General features: G+C 39.8%; 1 protein-coding gene across 2 annotated transcripts in view; it reads right to left on the reverse strand.

Annotated features, from left to right (window-relative positions):
• syn2b (synapsin IIb) overlaps nucleotides 1-20,841 on the reverse strand; it is a 75,044-nt gene that overhangs the window by 45,184 nt on the left and 9,019 nt on the right. The window contains exon 1 of one of the 2 annotated variants that reach the window (XM_071493901.1): nucleotides 755-970. The exons of the other annotated variant lie outside the window; for it this stretch is intronic. Coding sequence (XP_071350002.1) covers nucleotides 755-828 — 74 coding nt within the window. The 5' untranslated portion in view covers nucleotides 829-970. Of the gene's footprint in view, nucleotides 1-754; nucleotides 971-20,841 lie in introns of those variants that run through there. 2 annotated transcript variants of the gene reach the window in all.

The raw sequence follows: 20,841 nt of genomic DNA on the forward strand, positions 1-20,841 counted from the left end.
CTTTTGAACAAGTCTGGTACAAAATGGTGTCAGTAATTCAGCACTTAAGTTTGTCTGTTGACAACATGTTCAGGCTCATATCCGCTGTCAGCTCCTTGTTATCACTTGAATGAAAACAGGATTTCAGTCTCGCTTCAGGTTTCATATTTATTGTTGTTTCTCAATGTGATAAGATGAACCAGATTAACTAGGCGCTCTCGGGGCAAACTCATTGTAGGACATCAGGAGGACATTGTAGGAGGAGCACTGGGACATGTCTAAGGATTTAGGATTTTAATTTAATCAACCATGCAACAGCGGGACCAGCCCTATAAAAACAAATGTCTGACTGACTGACTGACTGACTGACTGAGTGATGAAGTTATGCCATTGATTAGCCGAATGCACCATTGGTCGACTGGCCAAGTGTTTGAGTTTCCCCATTGTTCATTAGGCTTTCAAAATGATTTGGCATGAACAAGCAGTAATGAAAACTTCACAACTTTGTCACTACATTATCTGACTTTTCAGACCCATTTTAGAGACTTCTTTTCAAAAAAAACCATACGACTTTTTGGAGAAATCTTACCTAATTTCCTAGAAGAGTCAGCTGTATTGTCCTGTGAGCACAAGGTCCAGCTTTCCCTCTGCAGACATACCTCTCTATGCTGACTGCACAGCAGCTCATGTGAATGAGCTTCAGACTTTGTCTCTGAGTGATCATTTTACAAGTAAATATAGCCGAACCACAGCACAGCCATTGCCTATAACTCACGTGTACAGCAAGGTGACCCGCTTGACTTCAGTCCAGACAGTATTATGTGACTCTTCCACAGCTTGGTCCGACATGAAAACTCTCCTGGTTCAATCATCAGTCCGAATGATGAACAACTGCTTTACAAAATATCTGGCTCTTTGACTTAACTACAACTCCCAAGGTGCATTTTGGCTAAAAACATCCAATTACAGTGCTTGTCACATTGACTAAAGATTACAGTGTTGCGACGACTGAAAACACAATCTGCAGCTGCATCTGGCTGAGTGTTGATGGATTCAGACGCAATGGTGCCACCTTTTGTTAACAACTGTAATGACAAAGCATTTTGAATTCCCTACAGTCATGATTCTCGTCTCAGTTTGCTTCTTTCCGTAGCAGTGGCACCTGAGACACTTTGGGAACCAGAGGCCCCTCCCACTTTTCAACTCTGCACTTGTTGTCATGGTAACCACAGGTGACGGAGACCTTAAAGATTACAACCCTCTGGTGGTTAGCACTCTAAAACCATTCAAAACTGAAATCTCTTGATAAATTCACTTGGTCAACATCCAAGGAGTTACTCTGTGTCCTGTTGATGTTCTGTGTCATTTCACTCTGTCCTGACAGATTATAACTGCCGGTGAAGTGAAGCGCTCACTTCCCTCTTTACACACATACATATTAACACATACAAATTAATAACGTACACATGTGCAAACAACTCCCCACACACTCATCACCGTAACACTGCCACTATGTCGCTGTTTGTAAAGTCATCATCACTTCACTAATTATTCTGCTTCGTTGAGAACCTGTCTTGTATGATGGGTATGTGGTTTCATGTGTGTTTGTGTGTGCGCGTGTGCATTCATCCACCGCCCACACTGCCCTTTTGTCGTGACAATGCTTGGAGCATAGTGTTTAATTTTAGAGGTAGAGAGAAAGACAGACGGACAGAGAGGCAGCGAGAGAAGGCACAGAAACCGCTGATCCACCTACTGGCACTTTGCCTAATAGGAAGAGTCACAAAAAAAATTCAGGTTACCACGGCCAGGTGGATGAAAAGCCAGCACAGAGGAGATATATCGGAAATGATGCACTCACTAAGGTTGCCATCATTCAACTTAAGGCATTACAGCAAGCGCCTTCTGCAGTGATTTGGCACAGAGTCGACTCCGAGAGGCACAGGGAACAGCAATGATGTGCATCACAGACTGATTGCAATAGTTGTAGTTAAACAGTCATTGGTGCTTATGGAAATACTAATGGACTGAACAACTCTGTTTAGTTTGACATTCAGTGAAAAGTTATGAATTACGACAGTGCATAAAGCGGTATCATTCCATCAGTATCTTTAAACGAACAAATTGCTGGCTGTTCACAGAGTACAAGGAGTCACTTATAGTCACTAATCGGTAAGTATTCTGCATTACTTGTCAGCTCCAAAAGGGTTTTACTGTAGCATCTGTCAGCTAATTGTTTTAGTTTTGTGGCCTGTAATTTACTGTTTTCATTCCGCTTCAATGCTCTCAACAATTTTGTTTTTCAGCACCAGCAGGCAGCAGTTTTCAGCAAGGAAGTTCTGAAACCCCTCAGATTTATACTAGACTTGCCCGGCATAGTGAGCATAGAGAAGCATTTAGGTCAAAATAGCCTGATCTTTCTCTGAGAGTTTTTGGAAACTAAGCTAAAAGCTAGAAGGAGAATGAATATTGGTCTCACATTCATTTTGAAGTTGCCAGACACACGACTCCAAACGAATGCTCATGTTGCTCTGTGTTTGCTGGATGTGAACTGCTTGCTAACACATTAGCCACGTCAAATGTGTGATGTTTAGCCTGTCTGGGGGTTCAAAACAAAACAAAACAAAAACAAACAAACAACTATTGACGAGTGGGGAGTTGCAGGCACCTAACCTCTTGTGGGGTCATTAACACCTTGAGGTGAGTCGTTGCCATCATGCCAGCCGACGGGGTCACCTGAGTCATGGTGTGGATGGGTGTTAAGCTTGATTTGTGATCTCAAGACTGAATTGTTGGTGGCTGATTAGTAGTGTCATAGGCCACCTCCTCTGTTAAGTGATGGTTGTTACAGTTTGACGGAGACGGCTTCTTTTACTCCTTCCTCAAACCATCAGCCTTCTCTGGCCAAAATGTGTTCATTGCAGTTCTCACATGAGTGACCCTTGTTCTTCACATGCAGGTGGACTGCCGAGTCCTGATGTGAGGAATTGGCTCTTCTGTGTTCTGCCATGCGCTTGTGAAGTGGTTGTTTTGTTTCCCCAGTGTATAGGTCTGTGTATTCTTTGCTGCACTGAACTGGGTGTTTTGCCCCTGAGGGGTGGACAAGCAGAATTTATGTTTTTCTCTCCTTCATATATTAGAATTACCTGTGGCTTAACAAGGTTGGAAACATATTGGCAAAAAAAAAAAAACCCATTTGCATACACGCGGCACAAGGCTTCCTGCAACCACATTACTTTTTCCAGTTTTGCTGATCATGGACACAAGCATTCTTGGCGCAATATGGTGCAATATGAAGAAGTGGCTGGAACGATATGAACACTTCACATTGTTAGTTGGGGGGAATATATTATCAGCAGGTGGAGCTGGGACAGGCATCAACAATGCCTGATGACATCAGCTCCATCTTTAGAAGCAGCAGACTCTTTCCTAATGGGCCAGGTGGGAAGTCTGGTTGGCTCGTCCTCAGAGAAAACTGTTTTTGTCTTGGAGGTGCAGAGTCCCAGAGCACGAATATACAGCACTCAGAATGGGCTTCCATAGACAGATGATGTTCCCTTTTTAAAGTTAAAAGGGAACATCATAATTGAAGTTCCTGTTACTGTGTTTATTTTTAAAGACGAAGGTAGATGAACAGCTAGGTGACTACTACAGTATAGTAACCTAAATAAAATAAAATGTGCTTCCATAACTCAACACAGTTTCATAGCTGTTACCTGACTAAATTAATTAAAAATGTTTCTTTCAGTTTCATCATATTTGGGTTTATTTACATGACACAGCAGCGACTCATTTACAAATATATATTGAGAGAAAAACAATAGTTAAAGTTGTTTTAATGCTTGCATAAACTGACGTTAGTATACATCGTAAATAACATTAAAAAATAACATTTCACAGGCATATGCGTATGCATGAAATGAAAATATTACATCAAGTGGAAGGAGGAAAACACAATCATGTTTCATATCTAAATGGGCACCAAAACTGCACTGCACCACCTACACAAACACATATTCTGCTGCATCACTACACCTAACGTGGAACATCCAAGATTATTTGGAGCACAAAATAACCAAACCCCACAAAATTACCAAAATGAAAAGTCATACTATTCATCATGAGCGTCGCATCTGCACTAAAATGGTACCCAATGTGTTCTTGGTGTTGCAATTTAAAGTTATCACCTGTGTTATTTTCCTGTTCCTGTCCAGTTTTTATCTCTCAGTCTCTATCATACAGAATCTTTAAACGCTAAAACAAACAGAAATACTTCATCCATCAGTAGTCCAACAGTATATTGTGCAGGAAAAGATACTGATAAATCCCAGTGCCACTTGTACCTTGTAAAAACAGAAAATACAGTGATATAGCATAGCGGCAATTTACTGCTCCATTGCAGAGACCACCATCAATCCTATGTCGTTCCTGAGTATTGGCAGTAATCCAGACCTTTAACTAGCCTGTTCATTTTCCAGTCGATTTCTCAATTACTGTCTCCCTGGAGTAAAAACCTCCTCCACCTTACCAGACCTACCACAGGGGTCTGACAAATCAATGTTTACTCAGACACTGAGGAGATAAAGGGATGAGTTTTATGAAAGAAACAAGCTTCCAAAGCAGAGAATACATTTGCATAAAATGTTATGCAAAAATGAATTAACTCAAAAGTTGAATAAAATAATGTTTGAAAAGTGTAAGTGTAGTGATTAAAGCTAGAAGACATTTCAAATTAACCAGCTGCAGGCATGATTTAACATATCGTTTTGTCTTTCTTTCTTTCCTTTCTTTCTTTTTTTTTTTTTTTTTTACTTTTTTGGTGAGTGAATCAGTCCATATCCTGGTAACCTGCAACATCCCTGCACACCGGTGCAATAATCATGCTGTGTAACCAGCATCTTGATATGCCTCACCTGGCAGGTGGATGGATTATCTTGGCAAAGGAGAAGTGCTCACCAACATGAATTTCCTTGTCCGTGCTTAGTTAATGTGGCATCTGTTTCCGAAATATAATTTGCATGGCTAAGCAGTCTGCCCTGTATGTGCCAGAACAAAACGTACTGATGGATTACTCCTTGAGGCTACAGGTATCTCATCCACCTCATGATGGCAATTGAATCCTGTCTAAAATGAATCATGAGATGATTCTTTTAAATTTTTATATTTATACCATTAACTATATTTCAGAGCTAGTCTATGACCACAATTTAACACAGTTTAATCAGTTCACCTTCCTGAGATCTATATGAAATATGAGGATACGAACAACAGGCAATGTAGTTATCCAAAGTATGTTTCCTACTAGTTTATGAATGTGATATCTCTTCTTTCTTCATTTATGTTATTAAATGTAGAAACTGGGGTGAATGTGATGGAAGGGGCTATTGGTTTATTGTCTATGTAGGTGAATGCATGGCAGGTCATCTGTGTATCACAGATGCTGGTAGTAATATTTTCAAGCAGCTATTCACGCACTATCACTTCAGTGTAACGTTGCATCTATATCTACCCAGGTGTCATAGCTTACATAGGCCCCAAGTTGCTAATTAAGTAACTTAACAGATGATACTGTTATCCTTCACTGGTTTGTTTGAACTCTCCAACAGAGAGGAGAGGCATATGAGAAGGTGTTAACAGTCAAAGGTGGGGGGGGGGGGGGGGGGGGGGGGGGGGGGTATCTCTCCCTCAGTCTGTTAATTTTACAGTTAACAGACTGTGTTAACACACACACACACACACACACACACACACACACACACACAGGAACATACATTATAAGGCATTATTTTGAGGCTTATATTCAGATGTCGATTATTGTTTATATCCCTGTCAGACAGTCCACAACAAAACAAGTACAAATTAATAGTGTCAAGATTCTTCACCTATAAAGCACAAACTGAAATTAACACTTCAGTTAAAGATAAAACCTGTAACTTCACACACCCTAACACACGGGTGTGACCTGAAAAGCCACAACGACCTCATCTGTATCAGTAGTAGAGTATAGGTTTAGATTATCAGCAATGATAAATGTACCAGTTTGTGTGATTGCAATGTTCTGCACCACACAAACGGAGAGATTAACGATTTGTCAATGAATCAAATTCTTGTTGATCAGGTGCCTGATTAGAGTGAGGGTATATATTTAGCATGCTATCTTCAGAAGAAGAAAAGACATGATAGAGACAAGAGTAACGCTGGCTCTGACGTCCACTGCTGGAGACAGCTCTTGGTGAGTAAAGGCATGAAGTTTGATGCTGACCTCGCAACCTTTCTTCTAGACTGGTAAGTAAACAGCCGTTAGTGCTAACACTGGCTATGTAGCGATAGCAAAACCTTAAAATAGCTCCCCTAACCAAATAGTTTGGTTCATACACTTGAAAAGGCATCTTGTCGTCACCATTTGGTTGCCATGCAACAAGACTCCAGCTGGTTACTGTGGCCACACGTAACTTCCTGTAAAACCACAACCTCTCCTTAAGACAGAAGCTTTTTTTTTCACGCTGACCACAAGCTAAGTAAATTCAGTCGCCTTGAATCACATCATGCATCAGGGACTCGTGCCATATGGAAACATCAGAAACAATCCAGCGTTGTCCTGATACCTTGAGCAGGAACACAGGGGAATCACTAAACTGATCACAACGACAGGTAGTGACACACACGGTCTGTTGTGTGTCATCATTTGAGTTAAGATCCAAAGCAAAACAGCCATTAAGGCTGTTCAGCTCTGCCTGAACACACAGCGCATGCGCAAAGGCACCAAGTCCTGTAATGTGGTTTCTCTCTTTCATTGTTCTGTATAATAGCCTGTCACGTAGTGGAGATACCATGGACCTCTGCTTCTTTTTGGTTCAGAGCAACTCATTAAATGCATCTTAGGGGAACCTGGCACGAGTGTGTATGTGTGTGTGTGTGTGTCAGAGATTGATGGAAAGAGTTTAAAAGGAGACAGAGTATCACACTGACTGCACCGAATGTCAATGAGATGTTGTTTGAGTCCCTCCTTCCTCCCTCTGATAATGTGTTTATAGAATTAACTACACAGAGCACAGCGTTTACATTTTCAATTCAGGGCTCGTAGTGTTTGATTAAAGAGAGTTTCGGGAATTAGGATTGACACATGGGATCACACAGACTGTGCATGCACTGCACTTCATACTAAGTTATGTAGTAGTGTGTGTTGGCATAGAGGAGGTCAGAAAACAGGATGCATACTAGAGAGGGGATAACAATAGACTGCAGAAGTCCCCCTGCCAAACAGAAATGACCCCAGCGCACAAAATATGTTCCACTTTTTTTGATTGATATTTCCTATCTACTTTTAATGTTTCCAAACCACAGCAAAAACCACAGCTCCACTATAGTCAAAGTACAAAAGCCTTATGAAAACAAGTATAGTTTTCTACTTGGGTTGGTTTCATTCAGTCATTTTTTCATGAATTTACATACATACTCAAAGAAAAATTGTGTTGCTAATCTGACTAGGTCAGATAATGAGACAAATTAGCACAGACAATTAGAAATACTCACAAAATAAGGGGACATAAATACCATGATAATATTTTACAATACTATAATAACTTTTCAAGCAAGAGGCTGAAAGTGCTTTTCCAGTAGGCCATTCTGTAAAGAGTTTTTAAGATGAGATTTAAAAGCTGAGACACTGTCGCCTCATTTGATGCTAAGTGGAAGTCTGTATCACAAAAGCCTGATCACCTTTAGTTTTTAACTTTTTGACTTGAACTTTACAAATCTCTTAAAAGAACAGCAGCAAGTGCACTTAAGCCAAGACTGGGGTGTTGTGTGAAAAATATGACTCATCATGTTCAGAGGACTCAAGTCTACTTTAGCTGTCACAACAGTGAGTCACTAAAGGGCGCCCTAGTCTAGTAGGCTCAAAGACTTTGTGATATTAGAACTGGGAATAAGACCAACTTTACCAATACATCCACAGGTAATAACTTCTGTTGTACAGCTATAGCCTGACAATATTTATTTAATGTGGCTGTATCCTTTTCTAAAACTCTGGTACCATAAAAATCTTGGCACAGTAGTTAGGAGCTCTTCTAAATTTGTTTGCAGAGAAAACAACAAATTCAGTCAACATGATTTCTTGTGCTTTTTCTTAATATAACAGCATTATTACTAGTATTATTTCATAAAATGAAGTCATATTAATAAGTGTAAATACTAAAATATATTGAAAATAAGTAACACAGAGAGGTAATAACCTTAAATATAGGACGTAAACACACAATTTGAATATCACAGGGCCGCTGTACAGGATTTCTGTATGTGCACTAAGAGTTTGACTAATCTAATATTCTCTAAAGGCCCATCCCTCTCTTCAGGCTGTGGCATTCACAATCAGTGAACAAAGGACATCAAACACATATGGGACAATAAAAATTTAGCCTTTGTAGCCCAACAGCAGTCCCACTGAAATACAGAGACCTGCTGTATTCTCATTACTAAACAAACACTCCACCTCCCCAGTCACACTGATTTAAATGAATTTAGCAGGACATTCAGGCTCACCTGTGCACAAATAATAAATGAGTCCGGGGAATAGCGTAGCTGCAGTGTTTGGTGCACACATACTGTACAGCACAGTGGAACTACTGATTTTCCTGCTTCATTTGTGCGTCTGCATCTGAATCTGAGGGTGTTTCAGCCTCGCAGGCGTGACGTTCCCACGTTCACCTGCCGCCCCTTCTCCCCCATGTTATCTTACTCCTTCACTTGACATCTCTCTACACGTCAAGCTCCATTTTCTTTGTCCTGTAACCTCTCACTCTCTGCCTCTCTCTCTTTCTCTTTGCCCGCTCTCTCGCCCCCTCATCCTCATGTCGCTCCCATACTGTGTATCTGTGTGTGTGTGTGCGTGTGTGTGTGTGTGTGTTGAGATCGTTGAGCCATGACATGGCTGAGCGCAGCAGCCCTGGGGCAGTCATGTGCCTTGGTGCTCTGTCGGACGTTAGACACACGTGTCACAGATCTTTCCGGTTACCATTCAGCACTAACCTCTCTCTCTTTACCTAACCCTCTGTTCTCACACACATACACACACATTTTCTCTCCATGCACTTCTCCTTTATGTCCTTCTAAGCCTCTTTTTATTGCTCTTTGTTGCTTTCGCAGCATCTCTCTTTTCCCCTGTCTCCCTTCATTTATTTCTGTATTTCTGTCTCAGCCCACCATCTCCCCCTCTCAACATTTTTTTGATTCCCCAGCCTGATCCTCTCTCACACTTTGGCAAATAAAAGCATGTCCTTGTATGGAGGTTTTTTGTCCTCCATTCACTTCCGATCATCCTCTATTCCCATTTTACTAACACTCAGTGACATTACAGACGGGAGGTGAAGCCCCATCCTACCCTCCACACCATGTTTTTTTCCTCCCTTAAATCCTGGCTTCTGCTCTCCGGTTATCATCCCCTCTCTTCAGTCTTCTCTCTCTCTTCCTCTCTCTATCCTAGAGGCTGAAATGATTCATTTTGAATACTTATAAGCCACAAGACAATACCAGACATTGATGTTAAATATTCTGTTCACTTCTGTTTAGAAGCCAAAGGCTTCAGCAAAGTAATTATTTTTCGTTCTGGCATCTTTTTCCTCAGGTTTATTTGTCAGCTATTAAAAATCCCCAATAACAAAGCAGGGAATTTTATCGATCTCCTGCCAAACAAAAACGCCAACACTTTCATGTGTGTACATATTTTCAAAAATCATGCCTTTGTATGTTGTTATTTTCAATGATACCAACATAGGAGAAAAATGACTCCAGGCACCTCTGATGCCTTAATTGTTTCACACTATTGATTCCACACCACATTTTTTTTTTCACAGAACATGAAGTGTTTTTTTTTGCCCACAAGATCTGTGTCGACAACAAATGTAATACAATGGTTTTCTTTTACCATTTGTCACTTTTGCACTTGAGGCTTTTTTTCACAAATGAGGTGCCTGAAGGTGTTGAGAATGAAATTTATTCCACCTAATAACCTTTTTTCAACATTAAACTGACTATTTTGATAGACATGAACTTTTTTCACAAATTAAAATATATGACTCAGTTGCCTCTGAACAGATCAGCAGATATACATCAACCATTTATACCTTGCAAATCACCAAACACAACACTGGTATCATCTTTAAAACATGCTCACATCTCTCCTGACATCTCTGCTTCAACTATCAACTGGATCATTTCTAAAGCACAAAATTTACCTCAAGCGACATAATCTGAATTTCCAAAATACTGACAAAACATGAATAAATTTCAGCTGTCGCTGATCTTCTGATCTTCTTCAGCAGGAGGAGTTTTCCTGTCATGAAACTGTAGCTGTTCAAGTTTATATTTTTTTTTACTATTTTAGGGATCTCTCATTTGTTTTTCGACAAACTGTGTTAAAATGAACTCGTCAAAAGTGAAGTGGTGGAAGATAAATCCCAAATAAGTGCATCACGGTGAATTCAAAGTTAGGCCTATTCAGTCAGTACGATTATTTTGGCCTTTTGAGAGGGAATACCTAATAGCCTGATATGTTGCAGAGGAGGTTCCTCCAGTCTGTGCCAAATTAACCCTAATTTAAGAAAATTATGTAAACTGTCCCAGGGGATCAAACAAGATTAACTTTCCCTGACCTCTGCTATGTGTGGCTCCTCTAATTGTCTCGTTAATCACCAGTGATTTAAGATATTTGTATTTCTTCACTGTAAAAAAGTATATCTCTTACAGCTCTTAAGGCAAATTTGGCATGTTGAGCATGACACCAAGATACTCACTGAAGCCAAGCTCTGTCCTTCTAAGCCAGACGATGGAGTCACGGTGAAATAATTGTGAATAGAAAAGTGAAATAATCCTGATGATGAAAGATAACACAGCCTGTTGCTACATAAAAAGTTACAACATAAGGAGGAAGAACATTATTTAGATCCAGCCTTGCTACTGATTTAAAAACAAAAACACAGAAGCAACAAAAAATATAAAATGAAATGTATGGAGATAATTATTCTTTTCATGCAACAGATGAGGAGTATACTGTAGATGAGGAGGTGAATGTGTCCCAGCCAGTTCGATGATTTCCAAAATCAAGTGGCCACTGGATGGTGGCTCAATCTTCTTCTGCCCTAAAACGACTTACATTACAATCAATCATTCCAAACTGTATCCCACAGGGACCTCAGAATAGGATTTTGAGAAAGATAACACACCCCCTGCAGATGGTGAGAAATATTTTAGCTTGAAAATGATTTTTCCCTCTTGTCTCGTTTATTTTTTATTGCAGCTCTTTATCACATGGTGTGACAATGCCTGACTTTATAGCCACTGGGTTGAAAAAGGATGTGGAGGAGTTTGATGATTATAAAAAAGAGCAAAATATGCAGGCTGGGTAAAGAAGCAGTTGACAGGGATGATATATAAGACGCACTGGCTGTTGTCTTGTGGCCAAAAGCCAGTGAAGTGAAATGTGGATCAGGCTGGACCTCAGTCTGGCCCTAGAGGAACACTTCACACCCGTCCTGTCCATGATAAATCACCTTCTATTGCACTCTGGAGAGTTAAAGCATCGCTCCAGAAAACCCAGCTGCACCACCTGTGAGGAAGGGGCTGCAAGCAGATGATGGGGCCAATCAAGCCTCATCAACACCGCCTTAAGAGCTGGGGAGGCGGGGGTGTTCTGCCAGTTGGAAGTTGATGTTTTAAGGATCCCTGTGGTGTTAGAGAGAGTTGTCCAGTGTTTCACCAGAGCTTCCTCTCTGCCTTTTACTCCTGTCACATCTTACACTAAGCCAAGCGAATACATGCACAGCACAGAATTTACTGCAGCTCCCTATCAGCAGCAGCAAACCCCCACTGTGGGTGTACGAGACGAAGCTTGGGAGGGAGGATATTTTCTGGTCACGACTCAAAGGCAGCGCACTCTTCACATGCAAACACGTACGCACACACACACACAGACACACCTGTTTAGCTAAGTGGTGACGTATTGCTGCTGTAATTCTTTAAGCCATTTTAGAAAAGCGCTAGCTTGGACGTGTCACGTGACATCTGCTGCGGTGGTGTGAAATGCAAGGACGTAAACAGTGGATATACCGTACATGCAGAAGGAAGCCTTCAGCATAACACCACACACAGTCAGTAACTGCAAACCCTCCCACACAAGCCCACACCTACAGTGCACACATATGGAAACACACACACGCACACGCACACACACACACAGACACACACTTATCTACAGAGACCAGAAAGCAGCCCCCTCAATTAGTTTTCAGGTTAAAAAAAAAAGCATCTTTGACTCTCCCCCTTCTTCTCTCCTAATCTCTTCAGTGTAGCGGTAATTAGTCTTTGGGAGGATAGTTTAGGTGTAGTCACATCCACTCCCAGCTATCGCACACAGTAGCTCCATTACTTAACCACTGATTTATAAGGCCTGTGTTTGCAGACAGGATGAATAACTGTGAGAAGCACAGAGACACTCAAACAATGACTGTCAGTTAGAAAGCGTCTGAAAAGAAGCAGGAGGAGGAGTTGTTCCTTGTAGTTTATATAACATCATATACTTTAGGTATTTTCCATTATACTGCATATCGCTTTTTTTTTTACTTTAAGTGTGTTTAATTCCTTACTTTAATTTGTACTTGTTTTCATTCACATATAATTGTTTTTTTTTTTTGTTTTTGTTTTTTTTAACCTCTGAATCTGTCTCTGTGCTGCTGTAATATATGAATTTCCCCTGGGGATTGATTAAGTCTTATCTTGTGTGATGGAATTAAAGAAACGAATGTGCCACTGAATATTTCAGGTTGTTTTCAGAGAGAGCTGTGGCTTATCCAATCAAGAAATCATCAGTCTTGATTGGAAATAATTGAGAACACAAGGTTGGAGCGCTGTCTGATTCCTCCAAGAGCAGGTTTGAGTTAACAGTTACATAGCTGGTACAACGTCACGTCTGTGTCTCTCTGTGTGGGCATTTACAGATACTAAGTGCATGTTGCGTGTGCAAGTGAAGAGGAAGTGAGCTCCCATTTGGCCTTTGCAGTTTGTTGTGTCTCCATATTGATAGTTTGACACTTACACCTACTACAGAGCGACACGTAATGGGCGAACTACGCACCACGTGGGGTGTGTGTGTGTGTGTGTGTGTGTGTGTGTGTGTGAGAGAGAGACAGGGAGCCAAAAAGAGAAACAAGTAGCAAGTACAGCAGCGTTATTCAGTCTGTTTCCGTGTGATGTTGGAGCCCAGTTTGAAGTTTAGGTCTACAGACTCAGGACATTTTTGTAAACTGAGCACGTTTTAGCCTGTTTTCACTTCTTCAAAGGGCCATTTGCCAATTAACTTCCCAGCCACAGCAGCATTTATGAGTAATCAATGGATTAGCTGCGTGGTGCTTTCATGGAGAGTTGTATATATTAGCTTTGTTGCAACATTTTCATGCTCCAGAAAAACGAGGTTTAGAGTCAGTCGTGAGGCAGAATTGTGGTCATCCAGTTGTCGATCAAGCTTCCAGCACCACATACTGTGTTTCACACTAAGTCATTTAATTGTGTCACTTTCAGGTGTCACTGGGCACTAAGCTACACGTGCGTGCCGTCTACTCCACGGCACAAGTTACGCGTACATGCTCAGGTAAAGGAAGGAGGAGGAAAAGGAGGTGATTGGGTCGGCTTAGGGTTAAGACTGGAACTAGGTTCTGGCTAAGGTTAAGTTGTTCTTCTATCAGCTGTTGCTGGGTCAGTTCATTAGCAGTTACAGTTTAACTGACATTGGTGCATCCACCATTTTGTCAGACATGTGAACAGGTCTTCAATAGGAAATCTTTCATTATAACTTTACTGTTATTACTTTATCATAGCCAATTTGTGATGTTTTTATTTACATTTTCAGACTCTATGAGTATATTTACTAGATTAATCACAATTATTCAGCTGTTTTCAGCTTTATTGGAAGTGTGTTTAGCTCATTGCATTGCTGTGTACTTACGTTCAGTGCAGACGACCAAAATCTGTGTTAAGACAAATAGTTTCATTGATTAAGACATGGTTAGGGGCTAAGTCATATATATGAGTACATATACATCTGTGTGTGTGTGTGTGTGTGTGTGTGTTTTTCTGTCTTTCCTGCCAAAATGCACCAATGGACCTTACACCATATGGTCAACTGAGCCATTTAAGACCTCAGAGAATTATTGCTTATGGCCACACTGCAGTTGGCTAAAACCCTAAAAGCCTGGCTAGCGAATCAGGCCTCAGTGAATTTAATGTCACAGCTATTCAACTAGTCCCACTTTCCTCTTCTTTATTGCCGCTGTATTATTGGGCGATTACTGCGTTGTTGTCATACCAGAGAGTATGGCAAAAACGTCTGCTTACCTTAAAGAAACTGCTCTCTTACAGTGAAGCATTTCTGTTTGGCCATTACAACAATCCAGAAAAGAAGAGGCTTCAGCAGATACTAAATTTGGCGACACTGCAGAACTAATGGTGGAAAGATTCAGGGTGGGAGACAGCTTCTGTATTGTATACAAGCATATGTGTGGTGTCTGCAGTTTCCCTGCTGTTGTGTGGTATTTTATGTCCTCTTTGTGGATGGCATGTAGCCTGCTGCAGAAAATGATGACAAAAACACTGCGGACCCAAGGTCAGACCTATCTCATTATCTAAACCACTTCATCTCTCACAAAACACTTTAACTGATTAACACTGCAACGTGACGGTAGTGCCTATAGAACCTCACCTTTCAAACACTGTGGAAGTTATGATTTCATGCTACCAATGTCAACGAAGTTTGAATATACTGTATCTACCTGCAGATAAATGACAATTGCCAACATGTAGGGACTGTATGACAATGTTGGATTTAGTGAACATCATGAAGTTCCTTCATTTGTCTTCAAATGTCCTTACAGCACACTGTGCACCACCTATACAAATTGCTATATCACCATAAATTGTGCATCTGTATCACAGTATAAACTTAAAAATACTGTGGAACAAGAGTTTATCTGTGCTTTTTCAGTTTTCACTTTTTAATAATGTTTCTAAAATTCAGTTTTCTCTTTGCTACTATGAGGTAATGAGTTTAGAATGATGAGGGAAAAAATGAATATTTTTAATTTTAGCATAAGGCTGCACCATAAAAATATTGAACACTTTCTGGATGCACTGTATGTGAATGGTGGGAATCGACTGTGTGTGTTCTTATGTGTTGATTACTCTGTGCTGTAATTCCTGCACAATCTCTCTTGTAAAAAAGATCATTTATCTCTAGAGATTTCGTGGTTAAATAAATAACCACTGGGCATAGTAAATGTTTTGTACTGTATCCCACTACTTGTTGGCAAACAAGGTCCCAGTTGGCAACTACGCACCAAAAGTCAGTAGTGAGCCGAGCAACTCAGACTGACTTTAGGCCTATCTGATCCTGTGATGGATTGGAAACTCTCATTATATGGATTGAACTGAGGCAGCGGGAGAAAGCAAGAAGGAGAGAGCAACAGACAGTAAGAGATAGTTACCAAGGGAGACAAGCTTAGAGCCGTGTTTCATACAGCTTCTTCTTATACACCATGAGTAGCTAATCGTTATGGATGGAATACAGGGATTGACAATCTTTCCATCTGCTGAGCTCATTTTCCCTCCATTTTCTCTCTTTCATGTCTGTCTCTCCTCTTCTGCTATAACCAGCTTCTCTCTGTTTCCCTCTTTGCTCCTTGCTTCCTCTGTCAGACACCCCTGATTCCCTGCTTACTCCAAAACTAGCAGTGCCTCACATCGACCCTCGCTTAATGGAGGACAAACAAAGGCCGGCTGAAGATACTCTTCTCACAGCTCGCAGACAAAAGGGATACACCGAGAAGATGTGACTCTCCATCTAAACTCTGCCACAGGGAATACACAGAACCTCAGAATTAATTTGGGAAGCCCTCAGCCCTGTACTTAATAAAACAGTGGACCTATATGCCATTAGCTAGCTGCTTCTTTCCAGAGGTTTGTACAGTGCTCTGAGTCCATACAGGGAAGGCTCAAGGGAAAAACCTTAGCTCAGTCAGCTTATTGCATTGCACTGCTGCTGAGCTGATCAAATTACGTGTACTTTCAGTACAATTAGAGTATAACGTAATGGCATAAGCTGCTTGATCCAAGGAAAACACTGGGCCTCATGCAAGAACCACTCCATGAACAAATTTGTTGGTAAGTGGCACATACAAGTGATTTAAGATCATTTGTGATATTAAGCAAATTTCTGTCTCCGACAGCAGGTCTATAAGATCAAACTCATCGTTTGCTCTCTGGTAAAATTTTTGTGAATGAATGTCACCCAGAAATGGAGCACAACAGGTAGCCCTATATGGCAATTTTAGACCTATTGATTATGCAAACGATCAAATCAAATGTGTAGAGGTAACTACAGAGCAGTAAATGGTCAGGCATTACGTGGAAAATTTCATCATGTGATGGAAATGGCTCAATACACGTCTGTGCTAATCCTCTGAGAACAAGTCAAGCACGATTTATGTGACGCTCATAGAAACTGTGCTGCACTCCGAGCACTTTAAACAGGCTGCAACTGTACACTAATGACCACAACAATACGGTGTGTGCCAGGCTCTAAAATGCAAAACAATCTAATTAGTATGTTTCCATAGCAACCAGGATGGCAGAGATGGACCGTGTGTGTGTTTGTGCTGTTGTTAGATCTGATATAAACAGTTAGTTACAAGCGAGTCACTTTTTTTTTCTTTTTTTATATTTGTGTGTGTGAGAAAAAAAGTATCGTTGAATAGTTTCTTTACCTCAGCTGCTGTACCCTGGCTGCAGTCCCTCATGACCTGTGCTCAATTGGGTCATTAACAGACAAATAATTACCCAGTGAGGTCAAATAGTGTGTCCCCCCCATTGGGAGCAGAACTGTCCAGATACTAAGGAGGGATTTACTATTTACTATCTAATATGAAGAGTAATAATATGGATGCCCTGCCTACAACATCAGCAGTGACCCCTCTACTTGCCTGGAAACCTCGTCAGAAATGTGTGATTAATCACTACAGCCATGCCTATAAGCCAGGGGACAGTTTTATTGCTAATCATCCATCTTAAAAATCGAATTGGATACGAAGAAATAATTACCACATGTCAATATTGAAATGGTGAATCATTATGTGTTGTGTGACAGTGGGTACGTATGTGCTTGTGTGCGCTTGTCCGTAGTAATATTTTTAAAAATCATATTCTAAGAAGTGTATTTCTCATTCGTTGAAAATGTTATTAAAGACCTACAGTTATCACCCTCAGTTTAATGGCTTTACCTTTATTAACAAGGACATACAACATCAGTTCCTTCACACAGAACACCTATGCATGTGGTCCAGTTATTAAAAACAATACTGGATGTGGTTGCTGGTTTTGCTCAGCTGTAATTACACCCAAGAAATTAGTTAAATATTTGTGTTGACATAATGACTCCCTTTCCTCTGCTGGTGATATTATCACAGCAAGTACCAACATGTTGTTCTCTCACTATCTTTCTCTCAGAAAAGCACACAGACACACACACACTCTCTCTCTCTCTCTCTCTCTCCTTGTTCAGAAGCTTCATATGCAAAAGGAAAATGCCATCTCTGTATTAAGTAATGAAGCACGTTTTCCTCTAGTTCACTTTCAGTACCAGCAGTAAGACAGGTCGGAACTTACCCTTTTTGTGTACACAACTTGTGACAGTAAACACATCTGCATTTTGGCTGATTCATATCAAGGTCCTTGGCAGTGATGACTGCAAAGAAAAATGTATTAACACCTAACAACTCAACCTTGTGGAGAATCAGTGAAACTGTGGGTGTAAATTTATGAGTGTGTGAACTGCAAGTTTCATTTGGTGCTTTCATAACAAAGACGAAGCTACAAACAGGGACATTTAAAAAGAATCAATAGAAAATGCCGATACAATGCACTCCACACTAAAAAATAACACAAAACTATCAAGAGTGTATTTAGAGCTTTTTCTGTTATCAGTTTACTGCTAATGGAATAACAACTACATTAGCTATTTTGAGCTAATATGTTGTTATTGCTCCTTGGTAACTCCGGGTTATTGTTGGGCTGACTGCTATATATTTTACTCTTTTTACTGTTACTTTTGTGGGCTTTTACTCCTGTTTACCGGATTAAATATAAAAGAAATGTCTCCTACTGGTGTATCATGGCAGGCTTTTTCCATTACCTTTAAGTGTGCCTGTTTGAAATAGTGCAGTACAAACATTTTTACCTTCTGACATGGTTTGACGATGCCTTGTACATGCATGTATTTTTAAGCATTATTCAGCCCTTAGCTGTGATATGATTTTGGCACTCATCACAATGACTATGTATCCACAGTCACATGGTGTCTATGGCAACCCCCTTCCCCTCCCCTCAAAAAAACAAAAGCAAAACAGTCATTGCAAAATGAAGTAGAAGAAATTTTTTGAATTAAAAAGGTTTCAAACAGGCATGTCAGTTTATAACTTTCTTTACATTCACGTGAGCATGGAGCCAGTAGATAGATGTGACCTGTTGAAATATCTTTAAATTATATAAGAAATCTGAAATGCATGTAAATATATGAAGTTATTATTAATAGACTGATTTTTTGTTCCAACTTGTACTTGTTGTACTTAGTAGGCTAATTTAACTGAAATATAGAGAGACACAGAGAGACGTCAAGAAACGGAGAAAGAGTTCGTGTGTTGTATAAATGTACAATTTTGAAAATACAATTTTGATTTCTCGATTGTCTTACTCATCTCTGCAAATGATGCAAAAAAAAAAAAAAACAACAAAAAAACAACTAAATATAAACTGTACACACTTTGTGGTAAAATCACATCAGTGCCTTTTTTCCACCATAAATTTTTAAGATTACCTGTCGCCATAGCAACAGTGGACTATTTCACCAGAGTTGTGGAGCTGATTGGTCTCGTTTATGGCCCTCTTAGGTATCTGTATGCCTCATGAATAGTAAGAGGTTTTTCTCTGGAATACTGCAGAGGCAAGGCACGTTTTTTTTTTTTTTTTAAAAAGCACCATTCAGACATATAGCAATTCAAAGTGCTTACAGAGTCAGAGAAGCAGTCAAAACAAATTACAAACAATTAGTAATATGAATGCGATGATCGATAAACTTCTAATTTCTTTGTATTATTGTACAAATTGCATTTCCCAGTTTCCCTTTTTCTATGTGTTCTTAATTGTAAACAGCTGATAGTAAAGGTCATTCTGATGGTCAATCGATCCATAGAGTCCATAAGGCAGACTGCTTCATCACCTCTAGTTCATCTTGGTTGATAAAACAGAAGGTTTTCATAGACATAAATCCTAAGGTATACTGCATTTTACATTATTTTGGTCTCCTTAAATTAAGTTATAAATTCAATGCAAACTTCTTGTATTAATAAGAGTCGCAGCTTTCACATAATAACCTCAATGGATAAATCTACGCACTGCCTCAGTGATGATAGTACCTCCTCATCCTACTGAAGAGGCTATTTAATAGAAGAGGATCTGAGAGGTCTGTTTGTGCAACAATCAGACTAAAGGTCAAAATGCACAAAGATTAAATTAAAATAAACCTGAAATATCTGGCATGTCTGCTGGGGCACTGATCTTTCAACTGACGCCCTCATGATTGGATATAAGTTCATTTTGACATCATTACTGATTACTAATGTGCACAAAATACATTTTGAATCGCAGTACGTGAATGCATTTACTCTGCAATGTATTCCATTTCACCCTCTGAGGGTAGTATGTAAGTATATTGCAGATATATTTTCGATTATAATACATAAGTATATTAATGTATGATGTATGTTTAATAGTGGTATGTGTCATGTATTGATACAAGATATGATTGGCTGGACTGTTTCAATTTTAAAATGGATTTTCTGTCCTAAAAAACATGTTATTCTAAAATAGGCTTGGTATTTTTCAGCCATCAATATTATATAAGCCCCCATTTAGACACACATTAGACATATAGCATGTTGTAAAACACATGGAAAACATTTCAATCGAAATGAGATATCCCCTATTTAAAAGAACAAAAAGAAAAACAAAACAATGCTAGTAAATGATACAACAAAATTATTAAATTAAAACTGACAACCCAAAATTAATGACAAATGTCTCGCTTCTGCTGTCCTTCAATCCATCATGTTTTCAATGGACAGAGATACCTTTTAGTTAGCCCAGGTAGCTAACAAAACTACTCTTAGTACCGCCACCTTCCTCTGTTAGATACTTTTCAGGTTTTCTAATGTTTTTAATGTTTTCTCAAATGGCTAGCAATAAATAGTTGTAGTGGTAATGTGAGGAAAAACAGGCTTGGACAGCTAACATGTTAGTTGATGTAACTAGCTGATAGAGGTAAATCTGCCTGATCAACCCAGCAACCCATCAGCAATGGTTATGACAGTGGTAATTAACAACTACATGCAGGGGTCCACTTGTAAATATTCTATTGTTTAGCATGATTTGATTCAAAGGAGCCAAACACAAGTATTGGCACAAATTTACTTATGGGTTTAAGCAAAGTGAAAATAAACTATTCAAGAGAATGTCAAAAGTTTTGGTTTCCAGTTACGTCCTTTTCCTCGTTGTGGTAAGAGATCAGCTCATAGCTTTGTTTTGGAACAATTCACTTTTGCATTCATTTGGGCTGCGGCTTCTTGGATAAATTAAGTTGTTTTGGAATAAAGCCTCTCAAGTTATTTGGCTCCTTTAGCTTAACAGCCTGTTGAGGTGTAACTTTATGGAAATAGCAAAGACATTAAGTGCTGTCCTAATCTAATTGTCCTTGCGGGAAACAGCAAGGGA

Source organism: Trachinotus anak, unplaced genomic scaffold, assembly GCF_046630095.1.
Source record: "Trachinotus anak isolate AG129_WGS33_773 ecotype Australia unplaced genomic scaffold, CSIRO_AGI_Tana_v1 ptg000013l, whole genome shotgun sequence".
Classification (NCBI taxonomy): Eukaryota; Metazoa; Chordata; class Actinopteri; order Carangiformes; family Carangidae; genus Trachinotus; species Trachinotus anak.